The sequence below is a fragment of the Haemaphysalis longicornis genome, unplaced genomic scaffold (assembly GCF_048455015.1).
Source record: "Haemaphysalis longicornis isolate Haplotype H1 unplaced genomic scaffold, Haemaphysalis longicornis Haplotype H1 scaffold_2, whole genome shotgun sequence".
Taxonomy (NCBI): Eukaryota; Metazoa; Arthropoda; class Arachnida; order Ixodida; family Ixodidae; genus Haemaphysalis; species Haemaphysalis longicornis.
Window position 1 is genome coordinate 279584575 of NW_027526295.1, and position 22304 is coordinate 279606878.

General features: G+C 46.4%; 2 protein-coding genes across 4 annotated transcripts in view; one reads left to right on the forward strand and one right to left on the reverse strand.

Moving 5' to 3' along the window:
- The window catches only part of Mat1 (CDK-activating kinase assembly factor), a 78967-nt gene that overhangs the window by 35672 nt on the left and 20991 nt on the right, over positions 1-22304 (forward strand). The window contains exons 1-2 of one of the 2 annotated variants that reach the window (XM_077700734.1): positions 20781-20981; positions 21727-21900. In XM_077700734.1, the coding sequence (XP_077556860.1) occupies positions 21735-21900 (166 nt within the window). In that variant the 5' untranslated portion in view covers positions 20781-20981; positions 21727-21734. Of the gene's footprint in view, positions 1-20780; positions 20982-21726; positions 21901-22304 lie in introns of those variants that run through there. The other variant, XM_077700735.1, reaches the window with a different exon arrangement.
- LOC144170755 (immediate early response 3-interacting protein 1) lies at positions 14981-20605 on the reverse strand. Of its 2 annotated transcripts, XM_077700737.1 has the most exons (4): positions 20587-20605; positions 17323-17494; positions 17138-17233; positions 14981-15137 (listed from the first exon to the last, which is right to left on the reverse strand). In XM_077700737.1, the coding sequence occupies exons 2-4, from the start codon at positions 17411-17413 to the stop codon at positions 15082-15084; spliced, it is 243 nt and encodes an 80-aa protein (XP_077556863.1). In that variant the 5' UTR covers positions 17414-17494; positions 20587-20605; the 3' UTR covers positions 14981-15081. The 2 variants fall into 2 exon arrangements, with proteins under 2 accessions (XP_077556863.1, XP_077556862.1); XM_077700736.1 differs by lacking the exon at positions 20587-20605 and having other exon boundaries at positions 17323-17503.

Genomic DNA, 22304 nt, shown 5'->3' on the forward strand with positions numbered 1-22304 from the left:
TTGGTGCCTGTCACTGTCAGGTCAACGTCTTATTGGGCGTGACGGTTTACGTCGCATCACGGATGTGGTAATTCAGAACTATAGCGCTAGCTATAGGGGCCGCCAACTCCAGCGCGCTAAAATGGCTGCAAACGCCTGGCAACAGGCGCGGGGGTGCGCGTCTCCCGGGCTACCCGTAGGGTGCCGAATGTTCCTCCAGACACTATACCGGGATGCGGCAGACATGCTGCGCCGCTCCTTTAGCGCTCACGATGACGGTCAGGACTGACTCGAAATCGCGGCTGCAGCTGAAAATGCCCTCATTCGCCTGAAGAAGACGCGGCAAAAATGGCTGCGGCCTATATATAGCTCAGCTAACCTTGGGTATGCAAAGCAAAAGCTTGGCTTAGTCTGGTTGAGTCTTGGTTTCGCTTGGTTAACCTTTGAGTTAGCTGTATTGCCGACCATGTCTCAAGGTCGTTCGGTTCCGTGCAAAGCTCACAGAAGGAGGCCGGGTGAACACGGCGTTCATTCACGGCAAACGCACCGTTCCTCTTCGCCGGGCGCGAGACGAGTCACGTTGCCCGAAACGACCCAGCGCCGCATGCATGGGAGGCTGCGGGGGTGGCTGGCTACCTCGGCCGTAGCGGCGGTGGCGACCGCTGCTCGTTCTGCGCACGACTGAAAACGTGGCCTTGTGCGCAGCGCCGACAGCGGGCCAGACGCGATGCGCTTCGACAGGTGTGACGCCGGGGTATGTCGACGGTCAAAAGGTCGCCTTGCGCATCCTCCGCGAAATTGCGGGACGAAAGTAGTAAAGCTTTGCTTTAAAATCTATCGAGGGCTTTAAATGCAACGCATCTCTTGCTCTCGGCTCCGTTGTCCGTCCGTCCGAACCTCTCCCACTCTCCCCACCAGCTGTGCGATAGCGCGCGCGCTTCTCCTCCTCTCCCTCTCTCCACGCCAGCTGTGCGATAGCGCGCGCACTGCTCCTCCTCTCCCCCTCTCCACGCCAGCTGTGCGATAGCGCGCGCGCTACTCATCACCGCAGCTGCGCGATAAGCGCGCATGCGCGTCTCCTCTCTCATCTCCTCCTCTCCATTCCATCTGCTCTATATAATAAACCCGGTCCGCGCGCCGCTCCCTCAGTTGCTGCTTCGGTTGAGTCACGCTGCGCTGTTCGGAGTTCCGTCATTTTCCGTTATTTGGATACCCAATCTCGTGAACGTTTTGGAACCTCCGAGATGCTTCGCATCAACTCAGGGTTCCCTCGCTGGAAGGTGGTGTCATTTTTTTCTCTGAAAGTGTGCCGCCAGCTCGTGTGCTGTCGAATGATCATGGATGAGCTATTTGGCGTGAATAAAGTAACGATTGTTTTTATTGTTTTCGCTCGCTGCTGTGAGTTCGGGTGGTGAGTCCCCATCTTGCATGTAAATTGTCTGTAGAAATGGGCGTTGGTTACAGCGAAGTAATGGTTATAACGAAGTAATTATGACCGCCCCTTCAACTTCGTTATAACGAGGTTTTACTGTATGTAATTTCGACTGAGAACAGATTGCAGTCACACGCCGGTATTTCAAACAATTGATCCCACAGAACAGCCTTTGGAATAAAAACGTACATTTCGCACCTCTTTACATAAGGTACCGATTGCATCAAACTATTGCCCGATCCACTTAGAGTTCAATATTTATGCGGGCTCGACTGTATCTATTGAAAGTGCGTATTTTCTGGTTAATCAAACGCGAAGTGTACCGACTTACCCATTGTGGAGTTCAAGTTACGTGTGGAATAGCAACTTCACGGTGGCCCTTGGCACATCGATGATCAGTGCTATGTGTATGTGCTGTGACGGCCGGTGGAACGACAGTATCGCATTGGTTATATGTGATTGTCAATAATCGATTTTCGTTGATCGCGGCCCACACCGTCCCATGTTTTCTGCCGTTCTCGCAGTGGAAGGCCCTCAGGAGCGCGCATAACGTTCAACATCGCTGCGGCCATTCTTAACGGTACCAGACTTATTACTTGTGTTTCCCTAATGGAATCGACCCTAAAAGCTTCGCGAGTCGCTTGGACAGTATCTGAGGGAGTGCGTAAGATGCGGAAGCAGGACCTTATGCAAACAAGATGCTAAAGTCAGCACGCCACTCCTGACGCAACACTGACACCGCCTATTCAGCGGAGACCAATGTTGACTCAGCAAACGAAATCGAGGCTGATCACTCACGCATGCCCAGCCGAGTCCTCAGCATTGAATATTTGGTAGCTGATACGTGACGCAGTGATGTTTCCACCAATAATGTTTGTGCTTCGCCGGTTTCGCAAAGGGACACTGAAGGTCATTGCGAACAGTTTAGCATTTTTGTCAGGGTGAAATAGCTGACGTCCGTGTGCACTTTTTGCGTTGATATGGTCGAGTCCAGGATTCCTGCCCAAGCGCCCCTAGTTCTCAAAGCTGCCACCACGTGCCGTAGCAGAATGGAATTTTGCCTACACGGGCTATTTTCCCTCATTCTTCTCGGGGCGGTCGCGGCGTTCGACCGGTTTGACTGTCAAGTGCGACGGCGCAGTCAACTCCTTCTCCTCAAGTTAATTGTTCGTCTGTGAGCGGGGAGTCACTTCAATAGAGTTCCCCCGCGACTATTGTGGGATGGCAAGAGGATGCCTCAGAATAGTTGAAGCTTGAGCCGGTTGGTGCAAAAGTTGGGACGAAGCGAAAACGAGACACACACAAGCGCTTTGTGCTTGTCTCGTCTTTGCTTCGTCCCGTTCATTGCGCTGCCCTCTACTCTGAAAGCGGATGCCCTCTGCGTTAGGATTTTGGCGGAACTTGGAAAGGTTGTCCGCTGCGAAGTAATTCACGACAACTACTAGATATACGGCTTATGTCTATCTACGACGCTATTTTCCTGTTTATCGCACATTTCATACCACCAGAAAAAAAAAAGCATTCGATAATAATTACTTATTTCGGACAGCTACAACTGCGGAACGATATTTTCGAGTAAAAAAATGCTACGGCAGCAGCCGCCGTTTCTTTCTTCCGAAATTTGGTATTCTTGAATGGCTTTTGAGAAGATTCAAATTGCAGGGACGCATCTAATTACGTGAGCAGAAAGCATGAAATTTCAAAACGCGTTCAAAACAGTTCCTGCGAGCGATGTTCCCGGTGCGTCACCTTTACTACTTCAATGAAGTTCTGGAATTTATTCATTTTATGACATCGTGACGTATCAATAATTAGCATTAGAATTCCTCTGTCACTGCTCATTATTACCTTTCCGCACGATGCGAACTCACGGACACACCACTAGAGATAAAGATTTGTAACTAGTGTTTCAACTAAGGGCTTAGCTTCCATATGAGTAATATTCTAGATATATTTATTTATTTATTTATTTATTTATTTATAACTATCTCTCAGTTTCCTCGATAAGGCATTGAGTAAGGTAAGCTAAAAAAGACACAAGTACAAGTTTTAGCATGTGTAACAAGTAATGCGTGAACGGGGTATATAAAAATGAACGCTAAACATAAGAAACGCATAAAACAAACCTACACATAAATGAGGATCTCACCTCATGGCAGAACAAAAACTGCAATTCACTGCACGGATATCGCGTCTGATGAATATTAAATTTTACTGCATTTCCTGCAAGCGATGTCGATCGCATGAAGACTCCTAACCTTAGGTGGCTTCATTAATTTATGTTGTCGGTCGCCCTCCAAGCCCGTGGTAATCACGAGAATTATTCGTTTTAAAAGTATCCACATATACTGTTTTCTTTTCCGTTTTTCTTGTTTTTCTAGAAATAAGAATTCCCGTTGCCAACACGCCATTTACCACAGCAGAACGCCTTTGAGGCGATATAAGAATAACAAGGACACTGCGCTAACATGAGTGCTCACTGTATATGAACTCCGAAACGTATTGTAGAAAAATTCTGAATTTAAATCACCCCGAATATGGGTACTCCAGTTACAAGGCCGAATAAAATCCGCGAATTGGAGTGAATTGGTAAACATTCATGTTGGATACACATAAAGAAGTGCGGGGGTCACGAGCAATAGCGTTAGGTCAAAAGGAGGAAATCCCCGCTTCACGTTTTATGAGGCGCACCACAGTGGATTCCTCCGGATTTGAACACCTGGGGATCTTTAAAGTGCGCCGAAATTCCGGACACACGGTCTTTCTTGCTTTTCGCCTCCACTAGAAAAGCGGCCGCCGCAGCAGGGAATCGAACCCGCGTCCTTGTGCTTAGCAGCGCAACGCCTAAGCCCCGCTTTACCCACACCCTCTCTTTTCGGAACCGGCTTCCGAAACAACGACAGCGAGCCGCCTCATGACAAATACATTTTTTAGGCGAAGCTCATTTGAATATATAGTGTTTTTTGTATTTTGCATGTATGCAAACAAAAAGTTACGTATCTGAAGAGTGAGGCGTTCTTTACCGTGGGGCGTTCGAAAAAAAATGTTCCGGTGTAGGCATTGTCAGTACACGGTCACCACCAATGTCACTCGCCGTTCTTGACCTCAAGCTTATGCGTCTCAACACTCGATCCGCACCATCAGTAGACTAGTTAATATGATGCACCGTCTGCTCATTCGCTAGAATTAAAAATAAAAGTGCGTGGATAAAATGTCTTCCTTGAGGATGCCCATCGTCAACTTTCAACAGAAATTAAATTTGTTTACACCTTTCCGGTAAATTTGGCGCCACCTGCGTGTCACGTACCAAGACAAGCTTCGCTGGTAATCCACATTCACCTGGAATGTCTCGTGATTTTTCTTTTCGATTATTCCTCACAAAATTGGGAGCTAGCAATCTACATTTAATCTACTATAACACTTACATGTTCCAGCGTGACCAATTCGACACTTATTGTTGCTGCAGACATATACATTCTTACGCAGTAATATTACCACTCCAGGCACATCGGATAATCTCAAAAAAAAAAAAAAAAACTTGCGCGCAAATTAACGGGGACAAAAACACACGAAGACAGCAGAGAACCCCGTTAATTTCCGCGCAGTTTTTTTTTAGATGCATTATTACCAACTCGCCGAAATCTCAACCCTTTTACATCGGATAACTTGGAAACCCGCTCAAAACATTTTAAAAGTGTAGCTTTTCTGTGTGGACTCAACACGCAAACCCTTCTGTCCGTCTGGAGTGCAGGATGTGCCAGACTTTCCTGCATGCGAAAATTGTAAGAATAAAAGGCCCTGAACCTTCGTGTTTTAATACAAGAGCACTCATATCGGCCTTCCCAGGGAAATCTAGAAAACGGCCGCAACAGCAGTCAATTGTCGTCGTTATGATTCCACAGCTCAGACGACAAGGACAGAAAGAAACACGCAAGACAGGCGCTAAGTACGACCGGCGCATGCGATTCGCATGCGACTGATCCGCCAAAACCCGTCCTAACAATCAGTCGTAACGATCAGTCGCATGCGAATCGCATCCGCCGGTCGTTCATGTGTCTATCGCTTTAAACAAGTCCTCGCCAAAAACGAGCATCTGCAGTATCTGCGAGCTTCCAAAAAAAAGTGAAAGGTATGACATCATGAAAAGTATGTCATATATGTGGGCTTTTGTTTCCGTTCCATGGATGTATTATATATACATGGTGGTTTCGTCAATAAACTTTCAGCGCCTGTTTGGTGTGCTTTCTTTTATCTTTTTACTGGCCTAAAATAACGTAAAATTACGAGCAACGACAGTTGTAATAAACACGTTCGAATTGCGTGCTTGCAACTCCCATGTTAACAACGGGCGCGGATTTTGCTGCCTCAAACGCTCGCTCGAATACCTGTACCGAACCGCCCTGTACCAAAATGTCCTGTACCGAAACGTCCGTGTACCGAAAAGACCGTACCGAAACGCCCTGTACCGAAAAGACCAGGACCCCCGAAATGTCCGTGCACCGAACTGTCCGTGTACCGAAAAGACCGTACCGAAACGCCCTGTACCGAAAAGACCTAGACCCCCGAAATGTCCGTGCACCGAAATGTCCGTCCACCGAAATGTCTGCGCCGAAATGTCCTACACTGAAATGTCCGGATCCCCATTTGACTAAAATGCCACCTTTGAGCTGACACACAACGTTTTTCAAAACCATTTGATTAAAATGCCGTTTGAGACAAAAGAGCACGACTATCGACCTTTAAAAATCTCCAAGGCCTTTGAAACGCGAAAGCTTGTACTCTCGCACCCAGTTTGTTCGTGCCGATTTGCAATTATTTGCGAGTAAAACTTTGTTATTAAAGAGCTCGCTCATAATCACTTTTCTTTTGTTTTTGTTTACTATCACTTGGTCGACTACTAGAAAGTAGCTTAGACTCCCAACACCGGTGGTACGAAAAAAGAAAAAAAAACTGCCTATGTTGTTCAAGTTTTGTGAGCCGCGGGATGACGTGCCTTCGAATATCTCTAAAAGTTCGTATGCACACGTGCTTGTGGGGTCACAAATGATCGTCGTTCAGCGGAATCAATGGGAAATTGGGTAGGCCCATTACCAATTGGTTCCTCTGTAGGACTCACACAACATGCAGTGAAGGTAAACTTTTGGCTGCGACCTGTCTGGTTGGGAGGCTACAAATGAAAAGCTGTAATTACACTGCAAACAATGGTACAATAAATGGAGAAGCCGACGTTTCACAACCAGCTTTCTTTCTCAGTGGTGACTGGGGTCAGCCTGCTGCCGCGTCCGATAGCCTTTCAACGCGTTAGGTATCTCACAAAGCCCCTCTCTGTCTAGCGCAGGCCATGCGTGTACACAAAAGTGAGAGTCCCAAGGTAGCGATTAAGGTATTGTGACGTTGTGCCACCAAGTTTTCGTTCTCGACGATGGCCGTCCCGACGAAGTCGTTTCTGTGGCCGGGTGCATGGCAGTGCTATAGCTATACATGCACCATGAGCTGACATAATCTCTTTACTGCACAACAAAGAGCCACCGAAGAAGCCCCCGAGGACACAATGGCCAGTCTCATTCGCCCCAGTGTCGCCCATCTCAAGGAACAGGCTTGCTCCCTGCACCCTTCCGCGCGTCGCCGTCATACCTAAGGGCCTTAGTCATACCGATGGCGCCCCTTTCCAGGAATCGCTCCTTTTTCGCCCCGTTGGCCTCCACGGCTTCAAGCCGGGTATAATAACACTTCCGACATTGTTGGATGCAGACGTCTCCTCGCCTGCTCCCATTATAATAGGAAGGAACTTTTAATCGGCTGATGTGGCGAGAGCTGCAACAGTTGTCTATAAGCTTTCGGCGCCCACTTTGCACAGTGGAAAAGCACAAATGGCACCCCCGATATAGGAGGCTGGTTCTCCAGCAACAACCCCCCCCCACCCCCCTGGTCAATCCCCTTAGCAACGCCACTGTAAGTGCGATCGCTGATTATTTTTGAGTAGAACCAGAGTCCTTCAATACACCGAATGCAACGACGACGGGGTGACAGAGAATATCAGGAAAGGCGAATGCACATGTGCTTTAATTAAAAGGCACTTTGGTTTCTTTCCTTTTTATTTTTTTCGTGACGGTTGAGGGGCTCATTAAACGCGGAAAGTTTGGTCTCTCTCTTGGTCTGTTTGTCAGCCTGTCTTTCTGTTCTTCGATTCAGCCGCCCGGCCAAAGTTAATGCAGAGGAGAGTTCTAAACAATTAAGTCCGCTGGCAATGTCAATACTTGTGATTATTGTTGAGCCGAAAAAAAAACATTAAGCATATTTGAAATAAAACACCAATACATAAAATATATTTGCATTGTTCCTTAGAAAAATTCCAAATGAGTAGTCCTTGAGAAGTTAATTATCTGTACGTATGCTGCAGAAAACATTATTAAAAAGCATTTCCAACTTCTGATAAAACAAACAATGCAAACCCGCCGCAGCCCCTGCTAACAACGAAGCCGGGACGGAAGCGTGCGGCGATAAAAAAAGAAAGAGAGAGAGTAATTTATTGCATGGAAAGAAAACACAGAGAGGTCGGCCTGATCGTATAGTCTCTGGCCTACTACTTTGTGTGGGGGTGGGCAAGGGGGAAAGAGCATAGATGGAGAGGGTGACAGGTATGACGAATATAATAGGTACATACCTTCCGTAATGCATTTCTAAAAACGCCTTGTTAAGCACTTGCGTTATAAAAAAAAAAACCAACGCATACAAATGCGGAATGCCGAGAAATTGCCCTACATCATTTAGCGGTCTAAAAAGGCACAGGTTCCTTTTCCCGCGCAGTGGCCCTCATTTCCGCAGCCTTTGTCGTAGGGGATCCGCAAAGTGTGAAAATAAAATAGTTACTCTCATTGATTTTTGAAAAAAAAAAAGCGATAATAAGTCGTCAAAACACGACCGAGGAAATACGGTGATACTGTCACTGATTTGTTATATAAAATACTTAATAAGTCGCTACAAAAAGAATAATGAACAGTTAGGTTTTATAAATGCTACAAATATCCCAGCTAATATTCAACAAATAAACGAAAGTTTTTTTTTGGCAAGGCCGCACAACCAACTGCTGGCCTAAAATAACGCAGAACTGCGAACAAGAACATCTGTAATAATTAGGTACGAATTGCGTGCTCGCAACCACCACGTAAACAACGCGCGCAGCCTACAGCGCATGCCGGAATTCGCCTTTGTACCGAAACACCCGTGTCCCGAAAGGTCCGTGTCCCGAAACGCCCGTGTCCCGAAAGGTCTGTGCGCCGGAAAGAGCGTACCGAAACGCACTGTACCGAAACGTCCTGCACCGAAAAGACCGGAGCCGAGCGGGGCGGCTGCCGCCGGCAGCCGACCGCGGAGGCTATGGGAGCTGTAGAGGATGCCGGCCACTACGAGAGAGGGCACCACACGTTCCCACTCTCTAACCTGGCATCAGACTCCAGACAAAAAGTGCCCAGTAACATTTTTCTGCGAACCAATCACGTGGAATTTTATGGCGTCTTGAAGTTAACATACTGTAGTACTCAAATCCGGGAGAGCAATTGGATATCTGATCTTGCAGCGACACAGTGCTCGATTTAAGAGAGCCAAGTGGTCCATTTTCCAGAGACTGCCCATAGACGCCATTGACAAAAAGTTATATGCCCAGGTAACACGCATCGTTTGAGTTACATGATTGAAAATATACAGTAATGGAGAGTGAAAGCTGTTCTGCATACAACCGGGAGAGCAATTAGCTCACTGGTTTGGGTGAGGAGCTATTGATTTTTCATTTTTCGCTCCCTTCAGTTACGGAGCGTCGCGCCGCCACACGCCGACAGAAGGCGCTGCTCTCCGCGGAGGCGCTTGGGCAGGAATCCTGGGTTCGGACGTGTCCGAAGTGACGCACTTTTGGTTCCACCGGGCGGAGTTCGAGGAGACACTGAAGGGAGTGGCAAACGTAGTCAGTGGTCAGCTCGGGGTGACGTCTACGTAGCAGCCGGCCTGAAGACCAGTTCTTGATCTCTCGGGCAAGAACGGCTGCGAGGGCACGCGGCCTACCGGACTAGGATGGCCACCCACCGCTCATTCTCATTCTTATCCCCATCTCTGTCCTCTGTATTTCGATAAAGGTTGGGGGCGCTCGACCAAAAAAAAGTGAGGGAGGAAGAAGAACGGCCAGCCTTCTTTGTGCACTGTTTTTCAAGTGAAATAACTGACTTGAAGAACGTGCGATGTGTGTATCCTAAACACTAACAGTAAAGCCCACCTTAAAGGGGCCATGCAAACAAAACACAACTTTAGTTCATTCGAAAGGTTGCCTCCTCAGAATCATACTGACACCACTTTTAGCCCACACTTCGCTCAAACAAGTCATATAATTAGGGAAAAAAGAAATGGCCATGCGACCCACTAGCTTATTTCCCGCAACAGAACCAATGATGTCATATGGCCAGCTGTGCGGTTGGCCGAGGCCGGCAAAAGCAAACGCAAATTAGGCAGGGCTTATAAGCTTGCCGAACGAGCTATTTGCGCTTAAATGTAATGCATCTTCATTTTACAGACGTAATAATGGTGCGGCAAGCAATGAAAGTTACGAAAATAGACGGAAACATAAAAGTGCCGATGTGCACTGCTGTTGGTACTGGGCGCACTATGCCTGTTTTACCTGCACATCACCGATTGGCGTAAGCGACGTTGTCTTACGTGACCCTGTTTGTCAAGCATACCACATGTTTCACGAAACGATTACTTTCTACCGTAACAAGAAAAAGCCAGGGCAAATACGGTCAAAAACAAAGCAACGGCGTTCAACGGTCCGCGGCTCCGTATGGTAACGCCATCTGGGAAAACCATACGACCATAGAGGACAATAGGACCTTAGAGGACCACGATAAGCAAGGCTGCAGAGCCTTAGAACGGGAAGCAAGTGGGCTGGATGGTGCACGTTAAAAACTTGGAAAACAGCGCGAATCAGCGGGTCGCAGAGTAGAAGACACGCCCACGGCAGTGAGTCTAATGACGCACTGGAAGTTTGTTTGAATCACTTGTAACTTCATGGCAGACGTCACGAGAGCACACGATTTGGCGAGAGAACCAAAATTGTAACCTAAATTGATTACTTTCTCAGTGAATACGGCATCGTTTGTTTCCGGACAAACGCAGGGGGCAGCATAAAACACCAAATATTTCGAATAAAACAAACTTGTATTTTGTCTGCATGGCCCCTTTAAGGTACTTAGATGATGATTATGATGATGACCTGAATTCACGTTTGCAAGTATATGAATACGCCACATCTGAATCATTCGGCCGAAGAGCAGGCGGTAGTGCGGGTACACACTCGTGAGCGTAATCGTGAGCGTAATCGTGAGCGGCGTACGGACCCAGAAATTCGTCAGGCGGAAGTGGAGGCCAACAAGGGACAAAGGCCTCAGTTGTCGTTGTGCGTTAACCATCAAGATTCGCGTGTTTTACCTGCCCCCAAGGATAGGGACGAATAATTTTTCTATACAGCTATGCAGCTGTAGGGCAGGATTTGAAGGTTATCGCGCGAGGATCGACCGGCCAAGAGTGCCAGGGGCCTAGTGGTTCGTTTTGGAACCATGAAAATCAGGGTTGCGTTCTCTTCTCTCTATTGTTGGCTGTTCCATGCTGAAACAATGCCCCCTACGCCCAACTTGCCACCGTTTCTTTTTTAAGCTATACATTCGTTGTGATCAATACATACTACTTGGTTGCCTTTTATCTACGACGACGATAACGAAATTGGCAGGAAGATCTGCTAAAGCTTGTGTTTAGACTGCTTCATTTGAACGAGTTGCGCTCCTGTGATAGCCTTCAAATTGCACTCGGATGTATACTTGCGGCACATTCGTAAATAGGAGAGTGAAGCAAGCGAACGTGCGTGTTTTAGTTGTCTATGCTATTTATCGTCTTTTAGTTATTTTTCGGTGCTCGCACCGTCACTAGGTGGTACACTCAGCAGAGAACCTTATTGCAGCGCTGTAGAGTGTTGACCTTCTTGCACGTTTCTTAAATTTCTTTTCTATTTCTAGCTGTTTCGTCGAACAGACATTGTCTGAGTAAAATTTCGGCTAGGCAAATACAGAATGCTAATTCAAACCAAGAGGGTGCCCAAGGATGCAATGAAATAGTGCCAAAAAAAAAGACCAAGCTCCGCAATAAAGATAATTGGAGGCACTACAGGATGGACAGAAAGCAATGCTTTTCATACAACAGATTTTATTGAACAGCAGTATCCAGTGAAAGGGGATGTCGATAGGCAAATAAACACAGCAAGGATTGGTAGCTGACTGAACAAAATACAGTGACATGGTCTGTCATGTTATTACACTTTGTGCCATTGTAAATACAATGACAAAAAATCCAGACCCATGCATGTCCACATGAAGCTTTTCCTGCTGTTTCTCCGTTTTACTGTTTCGCAGTCAGCGAAACAGCACGACCGCCTCGATCGGCTCGTGGCGGGTTTCCGGCACAGCTCGGCGCATTCGGCACGAAATGCAGCAGGAGCCGGCCGATGTCCGCGCGTTGCCCGGCCGTATATGTTTACATGTACAGCATGCGGACCGGCCACAGGGATCAGACGTTGGCTTAGCCTGTTTTCAGTTTAGTCTGTTTTCAGTCAGTTATTTAATTTACCCGTTATACCTCGGTGGAACGGGAAGGGTTTCAGTTCATGAGCCCGTTTAATAAAGTCTGTTTTCAGTTTTGCGTGAACGAGGATGTCCTTAAAACTGCATGCTCCGCGCCTGCATGCGACTTGAGGAGGTTCTTTCAGGCGACTTCCACCGCACGCAAACCCGGCTTGAAAAATTTCGTTGGAAAAAGGGAAAGGCACGTGCCAGGTGTGCCCCCACCCCCTTTGGCTACGCCCCTGAGTGGAAGTAAATGCTTAGGTGTTTCAGTGCACGAGTCACGGGTTCAAGTTCTTTTAGAGTTCGTAGATTCTTTATTAATAAGCTATCGCGCAATACCTGCGAAATAAATTGATCATCATCGTCGTCAGCAGCAGCAGCACCAGCAGCCCCAGCACCAGCATATCTACATCCGTTGCATGGCGAAGGCTTCTTCCTCCAATCACTCCTGCCATGTTGCTGCCCGAGTCCTTTCTTTGTCCCAGATTTTTTTTTATTTCCCATCTCCAGTTCTGTTCAAGGGAAAATATTATGAACCGGAATTACTGATTCTATCGGAGTCCGGCACTCCTTAAATCGTGTTGAACCTATACCGAGCCCTTAGACGTCACTGGCGTAGTTTGTACGTTGGTTTGTGACGCCCCTGAACAGCTAATGACGCCGGCTCCTCTACTTTCTTCCAAGCTCTAGAACTTAACTAAGACGCTAAGCATTCTGCACATTACAAAATAACCGAAATGAGTGTTAGAATTTAACGTGTGTTTCGATATTCTACATATCCCCCCCCCCCCCTTCAACCACACACACACGCACATAAACCGTGTATTGCGAAGAGATAATACATCATTGCTGCAGTTCCTGAACGAGCCTCGAAGTGAACTAGGTGCTACATTTCTCAGAGCTTCAAAAACGAACTCTATATCCGTGAGAAGTTAAATTTTGAATCATTCAACCTACACAAAACCGGGCAAATTAAATCTTCGCGCCTGCCCCAATTCCAAAAACTGCGGACGTGGCGCCACCTCTCCGAGGTGGCCGAAACCAAGCACTGGAGTCTTTGGCGCGCCCTTTTTGAACTTTGCAGCGCTGACCGGCTACACGAAGTAGTAACATAAATTCGTTATTTTATAAACTCATGGGTTTTGCCTGCATGGCCCGTTAAAGGGACCATGCAGACAAAACACAAGTTTAGTTCATTCAAAAGATTACCTCGTTAGAATCACACTAACAGCACTTTTAATGTAAACGTCACTCAAATAAGCTACATAATTAAGAAGAAAGGAATGGCCATGCGACGACAAGCTCATTTCCCACAACAGAACGTTTGATGTCATATGTGCCAGCTCTGCGATTGCCTGAGGCTGGCAAAAGCGAACGCAAATTAGGCAGGGCTTATAAGCTTACCGAACGAGCTATTTGCGCGTCAATTTCAGGCACATTCTTTTTACAGCAGTAAGAATAGTGGGGTAAACAGTAGAAGTTACGAAAGTACACGTAAACATAGAAGTACCGATGCGTACTGCTGTTGGTACTGCCAGGTACTGCGCGCACCATGCTTGTTTTAGCTACAAAGCACTGCGGCGCTTTGGGGTTCTCTCAGACAGCACTGGACGGTGTCTACGTGACCATATTTGTCGAGCGAGCACCATGTTTCACGAAACGGTTATTTTCTAGTCTACCCTAACTAAAACAAGCCAGCTACAAATACGCCCCTCTCCCCCCCCCCCCCCCCCCCCCAAAAAAAAAAGCAAAGGCAGAAAACAGTCCTCCGCGGTATGGTGGCGCCATCTAGGTTGACTAAAGGTAAACAAGGCTCTGCAACACAACGTTTATAAACGTTGCCGCAGCACACAAAGTTTAGCTTGAAGGCCTGTTCTTGTGAGGTCATTGCAGACGTCATGAAAACACGATTTGGCGGGAGAGTCAAAATTTCGACTTAAATTGATTAATCAAATTTCTAAGTGAATAAAACATCGTTTACTTCCGAACAAGCGCTGGGGGCACTATAAACCCCAAATCTTTTTAACAAAACAAACTTGTATTTTGTCTGCATGGCCCCTTAAAATGGGGAATGCCTTGGTCCTGTAGCGGGTATTCAAAAGAATTTTGTACTGGTCATGTTAGAAAGCAGCAGGCCCACTGTTCTAAGCTGCTTGTGCTAGACCACTTGAGTCCAAACAATGCAATTCGGTGAAAAGAGGGAGGGTCCACATAGTAAGAGTTCTCGGGTATCATAGGATTCTTGGTGCAGGAGAGAAACTTGAATAAAGAATGGTGTAGTGGAAGCATGCACTAGAACCATGGTCGGCGGCAGTACTTTGTGTCGAGGCGGGCAAACATGCTGCATTGTGGGGGGAAGGGGCCATTGTTCTGGTGTGGCTTGGGAGGAGCAAGTGCTCCTTTTGCAACCCCCTGCTGATGCCCATGACCAGAACCACCCCAGATGTGCAACATTTCAGTACGGTTTCGGATGAATAACTGCTATCAACTAATTAAGTACTTGTTAATGTCTTTATTGCTAGTGTTGCATGTTATGTCAATTCCACAAATTGCACTTGCTGGTCACATATCAGATTTGTCCCTACATTGAAGAAAATTGCTTTTATTCATTTTCAAATTAACCAGGTAAATGTGGTGGCCAGTATTGTGTTAAATTAGATTGCATAATGCAACTTGGGAAAAAATTTGAGCGTAGACGAGCAGGCTATTTACTCGGTAATATTGCAACACCGCATGAACAGCACTTGCCAGTAGAGCTCGAGGAAAGGTGTGCCACTGCAAGCAGCAATGTCACCGTCTTCACCGAGTCACCAGTATTGAAGCACAAGGGCATTCATCATTGAGCAAGCAGCATCCGGCACAATAATTTCTTATGTTGTATAGAGCTTTCAGCCTAAAATATGCTTTCCCAAGATACATAAAAACAGAAAAGAAATTTATTGCCGCCAAGAAAACAGATGTGCAATGCATTCAATGTGCTCCAAATCAAAATTTGTGGCAGCGCCAACAGCCATATTATCCTAGTAGTAACTTGAATATGATGATCAAGATGTTAACAAAGATGAGAGGTACTGAAAAGAAAAGAGAAGTGCATATTAGAACACCGAAATAACATCATGGGATATGCAGCTCCGTATGCAATTTGAACGCGACACTGAAATGGGTGTCAACTCATCCTGAACAGCACCACCGCCGACCATGAAGTGCAACAAAAATTAAATGAAGGACAGGTACTTGTCCTTGTATGCAGTCATCATCTAATTTTTGTTGCGCTTCAGGGTCGCCAATGAACAAGGACCAACTGCTTGTTCCAATACGTTGTTAAAGCATCATCAGAAATAAACCACCCACATAACTGAAATTACAAGATAGCATCACCCTGTCTCGTGACTTTGAAATTAAACGTGTTTTAAAGTATAAGGAATACCTTTTAAAACAAAGTGGCAAACGCAAACTAGCAATAACAGAAAATGGCCACAACAGATGGAATGATAATCTGGACACATACAACGCCGTTTAAAGTTTCATTTTTAGCTGGTTTGAAATGTCTACCTAAACATTTACACAATACAAGAGACTTCGATTTCATTGCAAACATTACAGATAGAAACGAAACCGGGGGAATCTAGGCCTTTGTAAACATGGGTATACAGACACTTCTACAAACGAAGCGCGTCACCACTGCGCCACTTGGGCAGAGGCCTCAGAAGTGTTTCAAAGGTGGGAGGAGGAGGGGGGGGGGGGGGAACTCAAGCCAATGCATGATGATTATTTTGTGGTTCTAGAAACTAGGCCATTCTTTTTTTTTTTGGTATCTGAAATGTATAGTTTTTATTCCACAGAGGTTTGCCCTAGATTTTCAAACTGCATCTTGAACCAAACACAAATCTTTAAGTAACAGCTCTTTACCCACTTCAAACATACTACTCATTATAGTAATTAAAGTTATTATTTGTTTAGTTAGTGAAGAGCAATCATACCCTCTGCGTGACACTCCAACAGCACTGTACGCCTTCATGCGTGATACAGTCGACATCCATATAGTTGATTGACAATACGTTCGTACACTGCTGTCGCATGTGCAAACAGCTCTGTCAGGAAACGTTTTAATTTCCTTTTGCCTTTCCCCGTCGGCATATGCATTTATGTCCAAATAAAGATTTGATATGATTTGAATAAAATTACGGTAAGGAAATAAATCACTCGTCGTTACAAAACAGCAAAACTCTAGTGATAGTTATGCATCAGTGACAAGTTACAAGAAAAACAAACAAGGCGAAATGGGAATTAAGTAATGATTAACCTCCTTGGCAGATGGGTCGGACACTTTGGACCACTCCAGACAGTTTTTTGTTTTAGGGCCATGATTTGTCTAATCATGCCAAGACCAGGGGTGGGGGGTGCTGGCCCCTCTGTTTGGAGTACTGGGGAGGCTCAAGCCCCCTTTCCGAAGCCCCCTGCACTTGAGGGTGGAGGAATGGGAGGGGGGGGCAGTCTTGGTCTTTGAGGCTTCTGCGTCCCCGGCGTGAAGTTTATGGAAACTGAATTTAGGTCCACTTGCATTTTCTACTTCTCCACGTTAGAGAAGCAACCAGATCAGCCACGGTTGGAGCTTCGATTGGAGAAGCAACCAAACCAGGCACGGTTCAACAAAACCGGACGTACGGCATGCGAATCCAAATGAACGCAGCAGAACTATGTTTTGGTTAAAACGGTGGATGTGTTTTGGCTAAAACAGGTGTATTTCATACTTTCCTTTGCCGGCCCCGAGTTTTACGACAACCCGGGTTTTACCACGGACAAGTCGAGTCCCAGCGAAGTTCCTTAATAAACTAGTGTCGCTAGTATACAAACAATGCATTAAAAACCTCGTTTATCCGACACGATCTCATGCCTCGCACACGTTACCTGACGACCCTCAGGAAGCGCTGTGCAACAGATATCGCCAGCGAACATGAATTTCCCCACAATATCAAAAATATATGCTACAGTGCAACAAGTTGAATTCGCCATAATACTCAGCAGCAGTGAAGGCACCAAACATCAACGAACACTAGCCGGCGATACTTACTCCTCATCACCGTTCGCACAGAATGGATCAGGTTGATGATTTGAGACTTGGCGCCTGGCTCAAATCCGTGTGCGGCCTGCTCTCTGCCCCAGTTTACTGCAGCGAACAAGCACGAAGAGTTAGACGCAAACAGTCTCTGCTACACCGGATCGTCGTAACTCGGGAGCTTATGGGACGAGCCTTACTTTTGTCGAGGAATCGTTTCTCGTGAAGAACTGCGATGGCATTGACGCATAACAAGGCAGCTTCAAACAAGTTGTAGAGAGTGATCGCCATCAGGCAACGAGCTCCACGCAGGAATTAAACGCAGAATCAGAATCTTCGCAAAACTTGGCTCAGGCGCACATCAGCCGGAGCGCAAAGCTAGAGTGTACTAGAAGTTTTAGAGTGGCCCGACCGGCCGCCCGGAGAGGTGCTCGTTTCGCGCAGAAAATAGCGGCGGCGCTGTAGTCAACGACAACTGAAAGCGAAAGCGGCGGCTGGCCGCGCGCACGGCCGTGCGCGGGCCAGGAAACGCTGCAGCTTTACGCGCGGAGCGCTCGTAATTTCTTCTGCGGGTCGTCCAATTGCTTAAATATACTGTAGGTACAGTGGACTGTGGGTAATGAAATGAAAAACCAACGCTGCAGCTCATTTTGCGTTAGTTTTGCCTTTCCCGCTCGACAACAACAAGGAAAGTTACGGATTTTCCTTTGCAGCATTCGTAGCGGATTGTAGATAAAGTAATTGCAGCGACATTTTCGCTTTTTCAATTTCTCATAAAAAAGTATTTTGCGTGAAATTGCCTGGTATGATCCAGTTCATGATTACTTTATGATTGTGACCTTATTGTGCTGCTTGATGGACATAGTTGGTCGACGCAAATGACATGAAAAAATATATATGAGGACTGGGATGATAGCTTCTCAGATAATTTTTTTATTTATTGTCTTGAAATTTACGCTCGGACTGCAGTTATGTTGGTTAATATCATAAGCTGCGCTTGTTTTTTATTGCGTGAGTTGTTATTACAGCAGTATTTAAGCAGTGGCCCGCTTGGGATAATTACGGGTCACCGTGGTGGCCGATCAGAAAATGACGCGCGCCAGCGAGGTATCCTTTTAACTAAAAAGGGGTTAGCCGAGCGGTTAGCTCAGTTGTCCCAATGACCGTCCTTCATAGAACTATTCCCGCAACGCTCTATTAATCGCACCACCTTTCACCTGATTAGGTCAAAAAAAGAGTTGAATCAAATTAACACAAATTTAATTCACAAGTATGCTGATGATATAATTACACGCACATAAAGCAAATGCAAAACATAGATCAGAAAATATATTGACCGCGACAACAATGAAATATACCACGTCTACTATAGAGGTAAAGGTTCAAGAACGCTAACATGGAGGTTCAAATAAACGGAACTGGAACAAAATACACATTTTGTTTTCATTTTCGATAGCCCAGAAAATGAAATGTAACGCGGGAAATCATGCACAAAGTCTACACAGGTAAAGGTTTAGGAATAACGCTAACATGGAGGTTTAAATTGACATTTTGCCCCACGCATTTTCATAACTCGCCCTCGATCATTAGCGACGGCTAAGTTTAAGGTGTTGCTCCCACCTTCGCATGTAATCACGGAACTTGATTAAACATTTTATATAGAAATGAATCCGTGCCACAATGTATACAGAAACCAACCAAATTTGCTGTCAATGTCTCACGTGCTGGTCGCAACCAACGCCGTTAAGGGGTTTGCTGTGAATAAGGGCTGCGGCACATCCATAACGCTGTCATGGTGGAGCTCCTTGTTGCTGAAGCAACTGGTAAAAACGTCCTAGAGATCGCTAATAAACTTTCAAGAATGCACGGAAAAATTCAAAAGCCCCCCCCCCCCTCCTCCTCCCCCCCCCCCCCCCCCCCCCGCCCAAAATTCAAGAGGTAGTAAACACAGCGGCATCTTCCCCTGGCATGCAGGATTGGTGATTCAGACTTGGTACTTCGTTTTCAGTACACACTTCCTTACCAAGTGCCTGCAATATGCGACATAGCAGGTTAATAAAATAAGAAAGCCCATTAACGACAGTACAAGCATCAACGGCAGGGGTAGCCCAGAAGAAGTCTCTTGGTATTTTCGTTCCAAATGAGAACGTAAAAAAACAAACTTTTTGCAGCCTATATGTGCGCCACCGCTTTTGCTTCATGCGCAGAGTCAAGAAGGGAAGGGAAAAACATTCCTGGTGCCTGTCCGTCACATTAATCCCTCGTTAACTCGAACTCTGCTATCTGAAAATATTTTCTCGAAACTTTTTCTCACAGTGTGTTTACCTCCCATAGGCGCAAAGCATTTGCCCTCTTTACCTCGAAACGCTTTTTCGGAGGACCACGGATGTCTCGAAATACTGGCAGAGAGGACAAAAGGCAAAGTCCGCTGCAGGCAGCTGATAAGGTCCCCGTTCGAATGATCAAGTGCAAGTTTACGCGGACTACGCGTACCCGTTAGCGGAATGCTGTCTGGCGCGTACATCATTGCTGTGGACGACGCAGCTGATCATGCGGACGAGGAGGAGCCTCCAGAAGTGCATACGTGCAACGGCAGAAACAACATACATGCTGTGTCTGCTTTGTAACAAGGTAAAATGTAGCGGTGGCGAGCACCAATTCATGCGATGCATTGAGGAGCTCGGGTACGCTTTTCTGGGGTGCAGATGCGAACGCGAAACAGCCGAGCGCAACACAGTTCTTTCTTCTGCAATAATAAAAGTTTTTTTTTCCTGCAAATTAAGTTTGCCTTCATTACGAAATCTCCCCTGTGCAATAGTGCTTTTGTTAGCTCCACTAGCTGTTATTTCAGGGACCTGGCTACAAATTTTCTGCATTTGACTTAACTTGAAACTCTGCACTTATCTCAAAATTTTGAGTTAATTTTACAACTTTGAGTTAACGAGAGGGGACTGTATATCAACAATTAGCGTTTTCAGAAAATGCATAAAAAATGAGAAAGTATCGTTCAAGCGGAGTCATAACGTTTCTGCGTCTACTTTCTAAATCAGCTGACCAAAGGTGCAGGTTCGATTCCCGGCCGCGGCTGGGCCGCTTTTGTGATGGATGATAAAAGCGAAAAACGGCCGTGTCTTCGAGATTTCGGCGCACGTTAAAGATCCCCAGGTGGTTAAAATTAATCCGGAGCCCTCCAGTACCGCTTGCCTCATCGCCTGTGTAGCGCCGGCGCGTTAAACTTCATAATCCAAAATAAATCAGCTTCGCAAGCGCAAAACACCGCAGCGAGCAACGCAAATATTGCCGCGCGCAGGCTGGGAGCTAGTGCCGGGGAGCGCCGGCTGTTCAGTGGTTGACGACAGCAGCGCCGCCGCTATTCCGGTTTTATTTTCTGCGCGAAAGTCGACCCAGCGGAGCAATGGGAGAGGCCGCCGCTCGGGCCACTCTAAAACTTCTAGTACACTCTAGCAAAGCAACACGAGAATCAACACGTGGCGACACATAGCGGTACGACCGGTACGACAACTGCACCAGCAGCATCTTGCTTTATGTACAAAATATAATTTTCCTTTTAAATTTACGAAATGAAATAATCTCTTATATATTGTAATTATTTTTATTTGTGTGCTGTCCGAGTTTCTAAAAGTGTCCAGCACCGTTTGTTCATGTGCATGCATGCATGCATACGCAGGGACGCAGGCCGGCTCGTTTTTGCCGCTCTGTGGATGTCGTTTTGGTTTTGTACCGACAGTGAACTGTGGAGCGCGAGCTGTGGAGTTGGTATTTGAATACGTTAAGTGCGCGTGACACAAGTGTAACAGGTTTTTCGCCTGTAGAAACATTAGTGAAGAGTAAACCGCAGGTAAATACGGCGTTTCTTGTCTGTTTTTTGTACACCTGTTCGTTATAACATCGAGTCCTCAAAGTCGTTTTGTGTAAGAATTACTCCTAATTGTTCATGTGGTGTCGCTAAATTAACCAGAAATGGGTACTGCAAGTCACTTCACCAGAAAAAAAATCTGTTATATAGTGCAATGCGGACGATGTGAGCGATGCTGTAGAGCGATGTTGTAACATCGTTCACATTATTCTTGTACTGGCATACCTTGTACTCTCGGTCCTTGTACTGGCAGTTGGAGGTGGAGTGGAATAATTGTTTAACGAATGGCACAACTTGGACTTCGCATTCCACTGACTCACTGTACCCCTGTCGGATAAGGGTGGATGTGTTGGCGTTAATCTACAGCTGTAATTTAGTAATCTACGGACTAAATATGCTCACAAAAAACGAGGTCTATATAACGCACTCAGCTACTACTATGTCGTTTGGTGCGTTACGATCAACTTGAAGGTCGCGATTGGGTAGTGAAACCTCCTAGAATCTTTGCATTGTCCAATGGGCTCTAAGCAATTGCATTCGCTGCTTTTAGCTGATGCCTATATGTGAATAAGGAGTAGCTGCCAGTTAATGTATTATGGAATTACAGGATTAACTGTATTCTTTCCCTCTTGGGCCTGTAACGTTGTCGGGTTATTTCTCCCAGCACAATAATCAGTTTTAAAGAATGGTTCGACGTGGTATGGCAATTTCTGCCTAACATTTACAGTTTCCACCATGGAAGAGCTCGCGTGCCCACGATGCCGGACCACGAAGTACCGCAACCCGTCGTTGAGGCTCATGGTCAACGTGTGTGGCCATGCCCTGTGTGACAACTGCGTTGAGCTGCTGTTCGTCAAGGGTTCTGGGTCATGTCCACAGTGCAACGTCCCTCTGAGGAGAGGTTTGTATCCCCTCCTTTTACATCTCGCAGCTGTCTGGGGGTTCTTTGTGCGAGGCAGTGTGCTGCTGCTAATGAAGACCCACACCCAGGGCATGCACACGAACCATGTTCCGATGGGGCACCTGCAACTGAAGTATTTGCATAGGAGATTGACGTCCAGACCGCCAGAACTGCCGCATACATTGCTAGATATATTTGGAGGGCTTGCCTTGTGGCTTATACCCACATATACACACATGGCATGTGCCTTTCTGGGGATTTTTTTTCACCTTTTAGAGCTTGTTGAGATTAATCAGCCCTCTTCACCAGGGATTTATACACCCCCCCCTCCCCCTTCCCCTAGCACCCCCAGAAAGGTTTTCGACACTTTCCAAAAATGATTCCCCAACCATGAGCACCCCACC